The 17,298-nt window shown below is 41.0% G+C and overlaps 1 protein-coding gene across 1 annotated transcript in view; it reads right to left on the reverse strand.

Annotated features, from left to right (window-relative positions):
- Positions 1-17,298, reverse strand: part of plcd4a (phospholipase C, delta 4a) — a 125,805-nt gene that overhangs the window by 65,942 nt on the left and 42,565 nt on the right. Inside the window, 3 exon segments of the mRNA XM_034173691.1 lie at positions 14,833-15,034; positions 15,226-15,457; positions 15,666-15,795. Coding sequence (XP_034029582.1) covers positions 14,833-15,034; positions 15,226-15,457; positions 15,666-15,795 — 564 coding nt within the window.

Genomic DNA, 17,298 nt, shown 5'->3' on the forward strand with positions numbered 1-17,298 from the left:
TCCGAGGCCTTGGCCGACGTGAACCCCATCCTGACCAAGTCCGCATATTCACGGGTACACATCAAAAGTCTATAATTGTATAAAGTATATTTCCTAAATAACTTTCAGAACCATGTAATAATTTGTATGTGTCTTGTCTGGTTGCATTATCTTTGTGTACGATCTTTACATAAGTACAGTCTGAGCATCCTAAGTTCTTTCAGTTTCTCCCTTTTCATTTGGGGTCACCACAACAGAATAAATGTGGATCTTCATGCTCATTTGGCTCAAGTTTTACATGGAGAATGAGCAGGGGTGGTCTTGAACTGGAAACCTTCCACACTGGAAACAAACCCACCATACTGCAGTCACATAGCCTCTGTTGTATGTCAGATCCTATATTTGTGTATTAGATTATACTTGCACAGTATTACTCATGCAGAAGTGATACATAGGAATGACAATAAATTAACAATTATTTTGCAATGTGCAATGAATCAGACCATATTTGTGTGCGCACAGTATATGTCCCATAACAACAATGCCCACTGACTAATGGACCTGGAGGCAAAAATAGACAACAGTATCCACCCAGAGCAAGAACTTTTCATTGTCACTAAGGCAGATATCCAACAACGCATCCCAACCATGAAGTGCTGGGCAACACCAAGACCTTACATGACATTGCCTGATACATACCTACTGGATAAATAAGCTAAAAGCACTCCATGAGTGGGTGGCAGCACAGCTGAATCTGACTGGAACATTTGGGCACCATACTACCTAGCTAACACAGGGCAGGACCATACTGATCACAAAGGATCCCCCCAAGGACACAACACCACTGAACTACCATCCATTAACCCACCTTTTGACAACATGGAACCTACTGTCACACTTCACTACAACCAAGCTGAGCAGGCACATGAGTCTACTCTACACTATAAGTACACCTTGATTGCTTCATTTCATTTCCACTGTGGTTTTTGTTTGTTTCACTATCCATTGACTTATGGACATGATAAATGGAGACATTTGTCACTGTGTGGTTTAACACTGCACCTTGGTTGAAGTTAACACAACAGTTTGGAATGAAAGAGAAAGAACACAGTATTAAGTTGGAGTCTACACCAGAGCCCATTTTTTGTACTTAGATTGGCATGTTACAAAGATAAAGTTGTTGACATTCTTGTGTTAACCCTCTGGGGCCAATGCCATCGTATATGATGGCTAAGACCAAGCTTTACTAAATTATAAATAACTTTTTAATGAAACGAGATAGACATGTTCTCTTTTTTTGCTGAAAAGTTAACTCCGCGGACTTTCAAGTTAGCCATCGGCCATCTTTGTACTCCTCATAGAAGCTGTGTGAAGACGTGCGCAATGTGAGTGTCCGTTTGGAATTGGTTCACCATCACATGGTTTTCGTAGGGCAGATTTACCTCACGTGAAAAGCCAAAGATCGTTTTCAGGAGTGATATGTTACTAGTTGGCCCATTTGAATACCCCCCTGGGTGCTCCAATGAGTACATACTGTTCCAATGCGCCATTACGCACAGCGATCAGTGAAAGTGAGCAGACGGAGGCCCTCTGATGACAATCTCATGTGCTCAAACAAAGAGTGTGTAACTATCAGGATTGCTCCACTAGTTTGCACGTGAATGTTACTGGATAGCTCTGTTGCTGTCTCAACACAAAGCACTTGTTTACCATATCAATGGAGCGAGGGGGAGGGCCACTCCTCAGACTGTAAGGAGCCAAAGTGGGCCAAAGTGTGAATGAAAGCTGCTTTAGGAGCAGCACAGAACAGTCCAAAACACAGTAGAAGTAGAAGTTTGTAATGTAACCTTTGTGTAATAGCAGACAGAATTTGCTTTGAGATGAGACAAACAAAACGCATAGACCATTTTGTATATATTGTTCAAAATGTACATTTGTGTTTATTGTTTGAACCTTTTTATTGTACAGTCTTTCACACAAGACCTTAAATTACCTTTGTAAAGTGTCAAAAGAGTTGTTTGTTATAGTTTGCTGTGTGTTTTGAATAAATGTGTGTGGAAAATTATTTGCTGCTTTATTTTTTCCTTTCTTATTTCTGATTGTAAACCTTTATTACACTTATAAAACACAACAAAAGCATATATATTATGAAAGCACAGGTTGTCCTGTAAAAAAAGAGACATAAAACTTGATTGTGAGACACAGGGAGAGCTGTTAACAGCAATAACAAAACATTTATGCCAAGCGAGTGAACTGTCCAAAAAAATGCCCTCGGACCCCAGAGGGTTAACAGATCTTTCAGTTCTTCAAAACAGATGCAGGATTGCTTGTCATAGCAACACATATGGAGCAGTAAACCTGCTCATTAGCAGGATTTTCATTGTAAACTGATATAAACATTGCCAGTTTCAGAAACCTTCCCAAGTACTGGCTATACCATTGTAGTGGGAATCAGTGATCCAAGTGGACTGCCACTATCCTTTACTATTCTGACTTCCATCACAGGCTGTGGTCCTGGCACACTGCGCTGCAAAATGCTCCTGGAAGTGAGCTTTATGTTTCATATGTTACCATAGCGAAACAGTTCCACATCATATGTCTGACAAAATTAGATGTGATCAAGCAGTAATTTGTTTATTATGGCGGTGAGATCTGTTCAGCTCTGAGCCTCTGACAAGAGGTGTGACAGTGTGCGTACCTGCCCTCCAGCTGCCATGGTGTTGCAGATCTGATGGGCACAATATTTCACATTACTTATGTCACCCATGGGGAGGAATATTATATGTACTGTAAGGTATATTATGGATATAACAGCCTGTCCAGATCTGCAGCGCCATGTTTGTTCATGCTGTGTTCACATCCCCTGCACATTGATGGCTGCGTGCCACATACATATCAACGATCAATGGTTCCTTTGCCCTCTGGTTGGGGGGTGGGGAGAGCAGTTGAGGTGGACATTATAAGTGGATAAGTGGCACGTGTAGGTCATACCACAGGCTTTGCCATGCCTGATCCATCTCGAGGTTCCCTCATACGTGCTCAAATCGTTTCGTATCCTGTTTATGCCGCCTTCAGAATCAGATGGTGTTCAGACCGCCGTCGGATAGGTGTCCCATCTAAACAGTGCCTGGAGGGTTTTGAACATGTGCCTCACACTTAGGGCCACCGGCCAATTTTGACCAACTATGTGGACTTCCAGAGATGGCTGTCAGAACATTTTGGGAATGAAATACGACAATTTTCAGATATGCGCCGAGTCATCATTCCGATGCCATTCTGCGTGATTCCGGCTATGTGTGACCAGGATATGAGAGATAGGGTGAGAAGTTTAGAGTAGAGCCGCTGTTCTATCACATTGAAAGGAGCCAGCTGAGGTGGTTCGGGCATCTGGTAAGGATGCCTCCTGGGTGCCCTGGAACGTCCATCTGGGAGGAGATCTCGGAAGACCCAGGACTAGGTGGAGAGATTATATCTCCACTCTGGCCTGGGAACACCTTGAGATCCCCCTGTCAGAGGTGGTGGTTAATGTGGCATGGGAAAGGGAAGTCTGGGGTCTCCTGCTAGAGCTGATGCTCCCACGACCCGATCTCGGAAAAGCGGTTGAAGATGAGTGAGTAATGCTATTTACAAGTTTTGTACTGTTGTATTTATGAGTTTTACTATGACGCTTTGACAATGATGTGTACTTTTATTGTATATTTATACACATTATATGAATAATTCATTATTAGTGACCGTGATTTTCCGCAACAGTTGCTGACAGTCTGCATGCTCTTATCGATAATATTCACAAGTTAAGAACTCCATTCAAGCTACACTTTGAACATACTTTGAGGGGATAACTTGTTGAAGCCACGGTAGAAAGCACAAGAAAACATGCCGAAAGTGTCCTTTATGAACTCATCTGGTGTTATTGCTGGCAGAAGTGAATTACCCCAACTCTCGCAGCTGAGTGACTGAAAACTCGGGGCCGCAAGCTCACAAACAGAACACAATGGAATGAGATTTTGAGTTGGCATTCCATTCTCTCCACTTCTATGATACAGGCCATGCAAGCAACAACAACAACTCAACTGTTCTCGACTAATATGACCCCAATGAACAACTTGGGATATGTGCTAAAATCTGTATCTGGGACAAATAGTTCAAAAACGACCACACCCTTTTTCATCCCGAGTGTTGCTTTAAATGCAGCTGTATTTTTTAAACTGCAGCAGCTACAGATTTTCCAAGGTTCTCAAGATGTTCAGAATGACCAGTACATGTTTAGACTGGTCATAGAAGAGTGTAAAATTTCTAATTTTAAGAGAAAACTGCTAGAAAACATTAGATCAAATAACCTATAGTGGGGAAAATAAGTATATGATACACTGCAGATTTTGCAAGTTTTTCCACTTGCAAAACCCACATTTTTATCGCAGGTACACTTCAGTTGTGAGGGCCAAGCAGCAAGAATTCTGGCTCTCACAGACCTGTTAGTTTTTCTTTAAGAAGACTCCCTTTTCTGCCCTCTTTACCTATATTAATTGCACCTGTTTCAACTCGTTATCTGTATAAAAGACACCTGTCCACACATTCAATCTATCACACTCCAACCTATCCACCATGGCCAACACCAAAGAGCTGTCTAAGGCCTTGCTCTCACTGCTTCCGATGCGCTTACTGAGTCTGTTGGCTTGGTAAACGCCACAGTGGGCCACTCACACTGCCCCCCTGTCTGCTGTGCGGAGCTGCAGCCAACTCCAGCACCACCTCCCTGTCTGCTATATGGAGCTGCAGCCAACTCCGGCAACAGGTCCAGAGACTACGCTTGCTGTTTTGATGCGGAGCGCTCCAGCAGCCCGCAAGGATAGACTTCTTGTAGAAAAATCTGCAGCACCACAGGGTCTCGGTAACTGCAGCCACAGAGCTCCGTGGCCACTGAGAGAGGTTTATGTTTTTAATGACTTGGATTCTCTGCGGGTCCCGCATCTGTACCCCGCAACGGTAACACCAGAGGCAGTGTGAGCTAGGGGTAAGGACACCAGGGACAAAATTATAGACCTGCCCAAGGCTGGGATGGGCTGCAGGACAATAGGCAAGCAGCTTGGTGAGAAGACAAAAACTGTTGGTGTAACTATTAGAAAATGGAAGAAATATTAGATGACTGTCAGTCTTCTTTGGTGTTAAATTCCATGCAAAATCTCACCTTGTGGGGTAAGGATGATTCTGAGAAAGCCCAGAACTACACAGGAGGACCTGGTCAATGACCTGAAGAGAGCTGGGAACACAGTCACAAAGATTAGCACTACTAACACACTACACAGCCATGGTTTAAAATCCTGCAGGGCACGCAAGGTCCCCCTGCTCACGCCAGCACAAGTCCAGACCTGTTAAAAGTTCACCAATGATCATCTGGATGATCCAGAGGAGGCATGAGAGGTCCCAACCATGAAGCATGGGGATGGTAACATCATACCTTGGGGGTGCTTTTCTGCAAAGGGGACAGGATGACTGAACCGGATTGAAGGGAGGATGGATGGGGTCATATATTGTGAGATTTTGGCAAACAACCTTCTTCCCTCAGTAAGCGCATTGAAGATGGATCATGGATGGGTCTTCCAGCATGACAATGACCCAAAACAGATACCTGGAGCAACTAAGGAGTGGCTCCGTAAGAAGCATTTCAAGGTCCTGGAGTGGCCCAGCCAGTCTCCAGACCTGAACTTAATAGAAAATCTTTGGAGGGATCTGAATCTCGAAACTTGAAAGATCTGGAGAAGATCTGTATGGAGGAGTTGACCAAAATCCCTGCTGCAGTGTGTGCAGACTTGGTCAAGAACTACAAGAAACATTTGACCACTGTAATTGCAAACAAAGATTTCTGTACCAAATATTAAGTTCTATTTTCCGATTGTATCAAATACATATTTCATGCAATAAAATGCAAATTAGTTATTTAAAAATCATACAATGTGATTTTCTGGATTTTTTTAACAAGTTTTGTTCTGTATTTTTCACTTTAAATCAATATTCAACTGATAACATTATGACTGAAAAATAAAATTTCATTATATTTGACAAATGTTAATTTTCTTTTGATGCATGGTAATAAGCTGACCAACTTTTTTTTTTAGCCATTCTTTAAAAATATCAAAATAGAACTTCTGCTTTTTTCTATGGCCCTTCTAAATATGTACTGGTCATTCTGAACATATTGAGTACCTTGGAAAATCTATAGATAGATAGATAGACTTTATTACAGACTCAGGGTTCAGATAAAAGAAACAAAACACCATACATAACAACAGCAACAAAGAAGGAAAATAATAATAATAATAATAATAATAATAATAATAATAATAATAATAATATGGGGATACTAGATGCCCCTGAATAAAAGACACTTACACCAGTGTTTCCAAATCTGTGACGTATACCGTGTGGCACTGTAGGAAATATTAATCAGATTAAAAACAATCTTATTATCAGAAGTGTTTAAATGAGAAATGAACCTAAATATCATTGTTCTTAAAATGGCTTGGAGAGTGTTCACATGTGCCATCACAAACATTTCAGTGGCACTGGTCCACAAGGGCCTTTTTAATAAAATTCTCAAAGAGTCATTATAAGCCACTTGTAGTCCAGAGGAGGCATGGAAGAGAGAATATATAGAAATAAATATAACTGCTGCAGTTTAGAAAATACAGCTGTATTTGAAGTAATACTCAGGACGAAAAAGGACGTGGTCATTTTCGGGATGCTTGTCCTGGATAGAGATTTTGGCACACATCCCAGGTTGTTCATTGGGCTCATATTCGTCTAGAACAGTTGAGTTATCCTCTCCTAAATGTCCATAGATGTCTCAGCTAGGTCCTCTACTATTAACTTGCTGCAACATCAGGCAAAAGCAGCAGGGTGACTTAATGGTTAACACTGCTGCCTCACAGCAAGAAGACCCTGGTTCTGAATTTGACTTGGTCATTTCATATTCTCCCCATGACTGCATGGGGTCCTGCCGGGTACTCCAGTTGCCTCACACCTCCAAAGATATGCAGGTTAGATGTATTGGAATCCCTAAAATGACTGTTGGTGTGTCGGCCCTGTGATAGAGTGGTGGTCTGTCCAGAGTATACCCCGCCTCTCACCATATGACCACTGGGATACACTCCAGCCCCCATGTGGCCCTTAACAGGACTACAGTGCCTTGCAAAAATGTTTAATCCCTTAGGCTTTTACTCATTTGAATTTGTTTATGCCATTTTGAAGGCAAAATGTAATTCAAGCTTCTTTATTTTAAAATGTCTAAAATTATCTTTCTTAAACTCAAACTGAAAGCACATCTCTACAGGTTGTAATAAATTAAATAAGAATATCAAAGCCAAAATGATGGGCTGCACAAATAATGGCACCCTTTACTACAAAAGTAAATCATCACTTTTACAGTGAGTTTACTTTAGACAAGTCAGGGGATGGTTACATGTACATTTCCAAGTCATTGAATATGTCTTGGACTTTACTTCCATCAATTATTAAAAAATACAAACAGTATGGTATTCTATGGTAAATCTGTGTGGAGTGACCTTGCAAAAAAGAGTCTACTGAGGAAAACCACCAAATTCCTGGGTTGTCAAACAGCTCCATGTTGGCCCAAACTGGGCCCTGACTACTGCCCCACGTGGATATCCAGTATATTATTTTACTTATATTTGCAGCCCAATAGTACTTTAAGAAACAGGGCAAGCCCAGACCTCCTGCTGGTTTGGGCACCTCCAAAAACATTTTCTTCATTCTTGGGGCAGAATTGTTCCATATAAAAGTTGAAATCATGGTGTCTATCTCCTTAAACATAGACTTGGGTAAAAAAAATGGAACCATTTGAAATAAATACAGAAAACATGGTAAGACTGTCATCTTAACTGTATTCACTCTTCCGGCCAAAGAAGTGGGTAGTGTAGACCATCGTGACAAATCTTGCTTGGTGCGTTCTAATAAGTTTTTTAAATTATATTGATAAAGATCTTTGTACATGTGTGTAACTTTGATTCCTAAATATGTGAATTGTTCATCTTTATTAAAGGGGAAAGGACTAAAATCTATTGTTTTTGCCAAATCTTTAATGGGGAAAAGAGTACTCTTAGAATAGTTTAGTTTGTACCCTGATATATTGCCGTATGTACGTAGTATGTCAATGAGAACTGGTATAGATTGCCCAGGATTCGACACGTATAATAAAAGGTCGTCTGCATAAAGCGACACTTTGTGTATCTTATCATATCTCGACACCCCAGTAATCCTATCATCCATTCTCAAGGCAATGGCCAGCGGCTCTATAGCTAGATCAAAAAGAAATGGTGACGGACAGCAGCCCTGTCTTGTGCCACGACTCAGTGGGAAATAATTTGATGTCACCGAATTGGTGCGAACTGCTGCCAATGGTGTTGAATAAATTGTTTTAATCCAGGATATGAAAGTTGTGCCAAATCCAAATTTGTTCAACGTTGTGAATAAATATTGCCATTCCACCCGATCAAATGCCTTTTCAGTGTGAGGAGTACAACACATTGAACAAGTGACGCATGTTGTAAAATGACTGTCTCCCTAATATAAAACCTGATTGATCTGGGTCAATTATTTTAGGCATCACTGTTTCAAGACGCTGGGACATAACTTTTGTGAGAATTTTGTAATCACAACAAAGCAGACTTATTGGCCGATAAGAGTTACATTCTCGAGGGTCCTTACCTTTCTTAGGCAATATACAATGAGAGTAGCTTGATTCATAGTGTCAGGTAATTTATGCACGGTAAGAATTTCTTCGAAAAGTTTACGCAGAAAAGGGGATAGTTTAGCTGAAAAAGTTTTATAAAATTCGACTGGCAATCCATCTGGACCAGGTGATTTGCCATTTTGCAAAGAGTTTATGGTATGTGTTATTTCCTCACTTGAGATTTTGGCATCCATGATAGTCTGGTCTTCGGGACTGATCTTCGGGATTTTGAGTTTTTCAAAGGTCTGAATTTCACATGGATTGGTAGAATCTTGAGATGTATAAAGATTAGTATAAAACTCTTTAAATTGCTCATTTATAGTTGTGGGGTTGGAAGACAGTCCCTGCACCGTGCAAATTTCAGTTATTGTTTGATCAGCCAAGATTTGTCTGAGTTGGTGAGATAATAATCTACCAGCCCTATCTCCATGCTCGTAGTAGGTTTGCTTTGTTTTCAATAATAATCTTTCAACTTGTTCAATGGAGAGATTGTTAAATTCGGATTGAAGGACCAGTCGTTCTTTATACAAATCTGGATTTGAAGAGGCGGCATAATTGCTATCTAACCGTTTAATTTGCTGAGATAAATCAGTGAGGTGATGACTACATTCTTTTTTCCTATGAGCTGCATATGAGATTATTTGACCCCTGAGGTAGGCTTTAAGTGCATCCCAGATAGTGGCACAACACATACCTGGCGTACTGTTAGTATCGATAAAGAAGTCAATTTGGTCTGAGATATAGTCTCGAAATGGTTTATAAGATAGCAACAAAGGGTCTAAACGCCATGGGCGTCGATTTAGAACACTATCCGGGAAAGTCATATCTAACTGTACAGGGGAATGATCAGAAATTACTATGCTATGATATTGACGGTTAGTAACAAAAGAAAGAAGTCTATTATCAATCAAAAAGAAGTCTATCCTTGAGTATGAACGGTGTACTGGTGAAAAAAAATGAAAATTGTCTAGATACAGGGTTATCCTTTCTCCAGGGGTCTAATAGTTTATAAGAGTCCATGAATGAAAGAACTATATTTGTAGATTTGGATATTCTATTTGCAAATTTAGGATTTGATCTGTCCAATTTTGGCTCAAGCACCAAATTAAAATCTCCCCCTAGAATAAGATGGGAAGTATTAGGATCAGGAATATTGCTAAAGATGTTGGAAAAAAACTGTGGATCATCCCAGTTTGGGCCATATATATTGACCAACGCTACTTCCGTGCCAAACAGCCTCCCCACGATGATGACATATCTACCTTTAGTGTTGGATATAGTTTTAGTCAATACGAAGGGGACCCCCTTTCGTATAAGAATGGCAGCACCTCTAGATCTATCCCCATACTCGGAGTGGTAAATTTGACTTATCCAGCCTCTTTTTAATTTTGAGTGTTCATTGTTATTTCAGGCCCTAAGGATTTCAGATGTGCAAAGATTCTGCTACGTTTTATGGGATGATGCAGTCCTTTGACATTCCAGCTGATAAAGCGTGTTGAGCCAGAAGAAAGTACAGTGGGCCTATTCATCTGTTAAGACAATTGACAGTATATAGATATTTTGATAACAACATGGAGCAGAGAAAAAAAAACAACTTTGCTTAATTGAATTGAAAAACTTTTAGCTTAATTGAATTAAGGCTTAAGGCCTAAGATTGTCTTTTAACCATCTGTAGTGTCATTAATCACCTGCTCACTTCCCCTTAATATTCTGGTCGATGCAGATCTGGGCCTCCTCTGGACTAGAGAAGGTTTTCTCAATGTTCTGATAGGTGATTTTGAGTCGGGCTGGGTGGAGGATGCCAAACCGCACCCCCTCAATCCCTCAGAGTTGTCGTCTGACGTCATTGAATGCAGCACGGGCTTTGGCAATTTTAGCAGTATAGTCCGGAAAAACTGAAATGGTCATACCGTCCATCTTGATCCATTGATTCTCACGTGCAAGGTGAAGAATATTTGCACAATCCTGGAAGTAGTGCAGGCAGGCCATGACGACGCGCGGTGGATTCCCCTGCCGCGGCGCTGAGTGGGGTGCGCGGTATGCCGTGTACAGCAGCGGCACCTTTTCCAAATCAAATGCTTGTTTAAGCAGTGCCGAAACAGAGGATGTAGAACAGCTTTGGGCCTCAGGCACCCCCACTATCCTCACGTTATTTCTTCACGATCTGGCCTCTAAATCATCACATTTGGTTTGCAAAGCATGCGTCACTGCAGCGAGGCGATGAATTTCTTTCTGTAGCTGTGAGACGTCGTCCGTGCATGTCGACAGGCTTTGCTCCATTTCCTTCACCGTAACTCCCAGTGCGGACAGCTCCAATGTTACTGACTCTCTATATTACTTTAGCTCAGACCTAGCCGTGCTAATGTCGGCTCTAATGGCTGCCATTTCAGTTTCTAACACAGCCCGGACCTCGGTTTTTAGAATATCTTTTAAATCCTGGCGTAAGGAATTTAAAAGCTCACGTTTAAACGTCTCGGTGTCCATCACTGATGTGGCCGGGACTGACTGTTCCTTCACTGGAGAAACTTTTTCAATGGCGGTCGTGGCTGCAGTAGGAGATGTAGGCCTTGTTGGCAAAAGAGTAGTTTGTCGCGTTCTGGATTGTTTACCAGCCATTTTCCGGATTTGTCCCCTGACAGTTACAGTTCGGATTAATCCTTGATAACTTTTCTCTGACACTTGTGCCCCAAAAATATAATTATTAAAAAAGTTGCTCCGCAGTGCTCAACAGACATGTCTTACTCCATTGCGTGCTCCACAGCGCCCCCCTGATTTTGAGTTTTAACACCACGATTGCTTCTGGTTGCATCAAAGGCGTTTGCAATTGTTGTCATGTGGTTTCTCTATGTTGTTTAGACTGCAGCGCCTCTCTGGCACACAAAGAATTATGGGATATTTCAATAGGGCGAATGTACAGTCTCTCCAATCACATACACAGAAGTCTATATTTTTTCAGAGCTGTCATGTGTGTCTTCATGGTTTCCTCAGTAGTCTGTCAAATTTGAGAATTGCCTACAGATTTACCATACAGTACCATACTGTTTGTATTTTAATGACTTATGTAAATTAAGTATGAGATGTATCCATCCCCTGAGTTGTCTAAAGAATGCTGGCAATGAAACTAATGATTTATGTGTGTTATGCCAAAGGGGGGCATTACTTAAGAAGAAGAAGAAGAAGAAGAAGGGCTGTTATTTTCATTGTACATACATACATACATACAATGAAATTCCTTTGCATTTAACCCATCCTAATTAAAGTTAGACACAATAAAACCACTAGGAGCAGTGGGCAGCCACAGTCTGGCGCCCGAGGACCAATTCCAGATGTAGATACACTGCCTTTGTCAGGGGCATAGAGAGGAGCAGACCAGAAATAATGTTTATGAAACCCATCATCTTGGCTTTGATATTTTTATTTAATTCATATCAAGTTGTAGAGATTTGTTTTCAATTTGAATTTAAGGAGGATCATTTTGGAAATTTTAATGCAGAGAAGCCAGAATTATGTTTTGTGTTCAAAATAGCATAAACACATTAAAATATGTAAAAGCCCAAGAGGGTGAATACTTTTGCAAGGCACTGTAAAGTAGGTTCACAGGATGAATAAATGGACATGTAGCAATAGCAGTGGATGAATGGTTGGATAACAGGATAACAGGCCTATAATCACAATGTCTCTGTTCATCAGTAAAATATGCTTGGGTTTGTTGCCCTGTAGCATTTGTCCACCATAACCCCATGACCAACATGGGCCACTCTTTTCACAGTGTTGGCAGTGGCATCAGCAAACTATTCACCCACACAAGTCCATACATGTCTACTGTCTGTCTGGTACAGTGTCACCCAAGTTTCATCCGTGAATAGAAAACTTAAAGGCTTCAGTTGCAAAATCCAGTAAGTCCTTTTTTATGGAGAAAAATGCAGTTGAAATGGGAATTTAAAAGAAAACTCAGTTTTCCAAAGATTTCCAAAGATGAGAACATTTTGCACACTGAGAGTTACTTAAGCAGCCAAGTGCATGTTGGCCTCAACTAAAAAGGTGTTAAACTAAAAATGTGTCATTTTAATTTCAATTCAATTTATTTAGTTTATATAATGCTAAATCACAACAAAGCTGCCTCAAGGCGCTTCACACAAGTAAGGTCTAACCTTACCAATTTACCAACTTTATTTTAAAGATACTAGGTTTTGCATCTGAACCATCTTCATTTCTCCAAAGTGTCCCACACCATTGTAGGCGAACATTTACCCAAACAAATTGGTCACAATCACAAACTGCATTCAGGTTAAGACCCCAGTGAAGACAACGAGCACTCACATGAGCTTCCCTGACATGGTTTCTAACATTTTGTGCAGAAATGTGATTTCCCAGATAAAGAACCCAGACATGGCAGCCCAGAGATGGTGTAGTTACAGTACATGTGGTCTGCGGTTGCGAGGCTGGTTGGACGTACTGCTAGGAATGATGCTGGTGGTGTAAACAGAGCTCTGGTGGACTTTCCTGCATTCACCATGCCAGTTGCACACGACCTCAGTTGATATATGCTGCATGTGATAAAACTCCAGTTTTTGGAGTGGCCTTGTTAATGCTGCTTCATCAGCATCTTAACATGCCACACCTGCTATATGCATGAATTATTTTGGCAAAGGTGATGTGCTTACTAAGAGATTTAAACAAATTTGTGAAAATAATTGAGAGAAACAAGGCTTTTGTATGCATAGAAATACTTCAATCTTTTACCTCAATTCATAAAACATGAGATCTAAAAAAAAAAGTGTTAATATTTATGTTGAGTGTATTTACAGTGACATTAGTGCTAATCTTCTCCATGCTGGGGGCCACCTGTACATTAATGTCATGGTGAGGACAGAGGGAGCAAGTTGGTGTTGTATTAAGGATGCTTTAACACAGAAAGGAGTATCTGGAATTGTATCCTCTGCCCTTGGGTTGGAATTTTTGCACAGTCTGCAAAAATCTACCCATCTATGGATAGCTGTATTTATACTCTAGTCAACTGAAACTATCAAAACACAGCAACTTCTGTTGAAAATGCTGTAAAAGTGATTATTAGTTAACACAATAGTAAATGGGTGAATATTCACATTTAATGTTGTGTTTGATCATTTTATTTCATTAAAATATAAGGGTGGCACCATGGCTTAGTGGTTAGCACAGGTGCCTCACAGCAAGAAGGTCATGGGATCACTTCCTGCCCTTTCAATGTAGAGTTTGCATGTTCTCCCCGTGTTTGCATGGGTTCCCTCTGGGTGCTTTGGCTTCCTCCCACATCCAAAGACATGCAGGTTAGGTGGATTGGAATCTTTAAAATTGACTGTAGTAGTGCATGAGGGTAAGAATGTGTTTGTCTGTCTATATGTGGCCCTGGCACAGACCTGCTGTACCCCGCCTCACGCCCCATGACTGCTGGGATAGGCTACAGCGTGACCCTTAATTGGAGTAAGCGGGTATAAAAAATGGATAGATATGACATATGATATGAGATCATAAAAACTGATTCATACTTTAAAATTATTGACCATAAAGGTCAGGTCAGGTCAAGAGCATCTGAAGTTACCATTACTGAAGGTACCACAGACATCCAGTCATCACTTTTGATCAGTGGTTCACATCCAACTCTCACAATCATACAGAAAGAATGGAGCACCAAGGCCCTAAAGACTTGGAGCTTCATTCTGCAGTAAAGGTAGAAGTACCAACAAACTCCTCTGTCCAGGGACATTGTAACTCCAAAAGCTCTTCCCCACTCTCTCTCTCATTCAAATGACAAGGCCTCAGAAGCATACTGCCAAGAGGAATAAACCTCTCTCCAAGTTCAATATTTTCACTACATACATATTCTACTTATGATGGCCAAATCCAGGAAGTCACTGAAAGCCTTGATCTTGGTCTTGATCCAGGACAATTGCAAAACACAGTCGGGACATTGAGGTATTGCACAAAGATCACAGCTTCATTAGAAAAGTCAAGGTCAAAAAAACCCAAGGAGGTGAATCATTTTCAAAGGCATTGTAGCTTTGTTTATTTCAGTAAAAACATTCCAGAAGAGCAGTGCGTTGGCATCAGACGGCGTTAGAAAGTACCTGATGTAACCTTCAACACTGCTGTGTCCCCGCAGCTGGTCCTCCATTAGGTAGGTGTTGTGGGAAGAGCAAATGAAGTAATGACAAAGCGGGTGGCTCATCTCCTGGAAGACACACCGCTGCTGTGGGTTGAAGATTGAGCCCTCAACTGAGCCCAGGTACATTAAGAAGCCATCAAATGTCATAGCATGCAACTGTTTAGCTGAAAAGAAAATAAGAGCATAATTGAGTCACAGTTCATTTTACATATAGAATGTTCTGGCAATGCTAGCATCTCAAAGATATTTGTTGTGATTTTTGTGATCCAATCATTATCTTTGTGATGGAGTAATTTGTTCTCAATATCTTAAATTTTTCAACTTCTGTATCAACCACCATGAAACTAAGATGTACCTGTATCAGAGGGTTCATAGCACTCAATGAGCTGCTTAGCATGCTGCTGGATATCATCATCCTCCAGCTGTTCTTCTTTCAGAAAATCCTCCAGGCTCTCTTGACATAATTTCTGGCCATCACTAGAGTACTCTTGGAAAACCCTTAGTACATCGTCCCGTTGGGTTAGCATCTTGTAGAAGAGCACAAACTCATCGCCTTCTAGTGTACCTGTCTGTGACTTGTCAGCCATCTGAAGGCAAAAGCAAAAAGCATGGTGTATGGATAGGTCCAACAAAAAGGCCTGTCCTGTCAAGAATTTCAAGCTGGACTGAAGAAAATCAACAAGAGAAACCAAACAGAATAAACCAAAAACAACGACAATAAAAAAAAAACCCTCTAGATTATTAATATAGTAATCCCTGGTACTTAGTTTGTTTCTTCAGTTTAAAGTTTCTCACTGTAAAGAGGTGATGTGCATGGTGCTCATTCATGTCCACATTCATCATCTTCAGCAGATCTTGTACTTCCTTGAAGTTCATCCTGCCATCGTTGTTCTTGTCTGCCTTCTTGAACCAGTCGCCAATCCATCTAGACACATCACTCAAGGATAATGTCATGTTCAAAGAGGAAGAGGAGACATTAACACTGCCAGTGCCAGTACAAACCACCAAAGTTCAGTTTTCTCACCCCAAGAGCTAGTGAAGAAATCAAATGTTTAAAAATGTTTTTGGACAAGTCATTTCCAAATGACTGAACGTGAAGTTCATTTTCAACAATCACTAACAAATAGGAACAGTGTGGTACTCTGTGATAAGTCAGTCTGAGCATCGCAGTTTCTCACCTCAATAAGTCTGGTCTGCTTGAAATGTCTTTCTATTATTTAAAGAATGCCCGAGGCAGTTTTTTTCCCTTATTCTGGCAGAAATATTAGAATGGAACCCTCTAGACAGTTGCTTGGCTCATGGTGCCACGTCTGTGGTAGCTCCTGCTTTCCATTTCAGCTCCAGCCATATTGACTTTGTCCTGACACTATTTACATGTGGTACACCTAACCACCAAACGAAAACTCCCACACTTCATTTGTTCTGGTGGGAATGAAATAAAATCGTATAAATTTTGAATGCATCTTGCATTGTGCAGCTCTTTATAGGAATACATGGCTCCCCTCAGTATAATATGAACAGGGATAGAAAAGCCACCCTAAAAATTGCCTGCCTCAATATATCCCAGCCAGTCAACTGCAGCTGGCAGGAATCCCAACACATGCGGTTGAACAAGAAACAAGAAACTCAAGTCGCTGCCACTCACCCTTGGCTTGTGGAACATATGAGCCTTACAAGGCAATGCCAATGACTGAGAGATACACCACACGTCTGGTGAGAGAACTCGGCATTACAACATCAAAATTGCAACCGTCAGTAAAACATAACTACCTGAAGATAGACAGATCTTCTGGAGTGGTTGCAATGAGGAGGAACACGGTGAGGCAGGAGTCTGATTTGCATTCACATTTCACCTCGATCCCACTCACCAGCTTGCCAAAAGGCATAGAAGACTACTTGATGACTCTTGAACCATTACTTGACAAAAACAATAATGCAACAATCATCAGCACATATGCACCAAAAATGGTCTAGAGGTGAGAGACAAGTTTTATGAGGAACTTGACACCTCACCTCAGCAGTCCCAAAATCAAAGTGATCAATCAATCTTGGCAATCTGAATGCAAGAGTTGACACTGACAACCAATTGTGGAAAGGTGTGCTTGGGCCCATGGTGTGGGGAACTGAGACAGTAAATGCTTGCTACTCTGCAAGCTGTGCTCCATGTATGATCTTATTATCACCAACACCTTATTCTGTCTGCTTACACACAAAAAAATAACATGGATGCATGTCCATTCCAAGCAGTGGCACCTGATCAACTGTCATAATTTTGCAGCCGGACATGCAGCTTGTGAAGGTAGCCATAGCCAAGCTCCAGATTCTGTGGAAGAGATGGACTCAAGGTAACAAGATCCCAAAAGGTTAAACATCTCCACACTGAAGCATAACAAAGTTGTAGCTGGCTTTGTCAGTGGCTTGAAATGCA

This window comes from Thalassophryne amazonica, chromosome 1, assembly GCF_902500255.1.
Source record: "Thalassophryne amazonica chromosome 1, fThaAma1.1, whole genome shotgun sequence".
Taxonomy (NCBI): Eukaryota; Metazoa; Chordata; class Actinopteri; order Batrachoidiformes; family Batrachoididae; genus Thalassophryne; species Thalassophryne amazonica.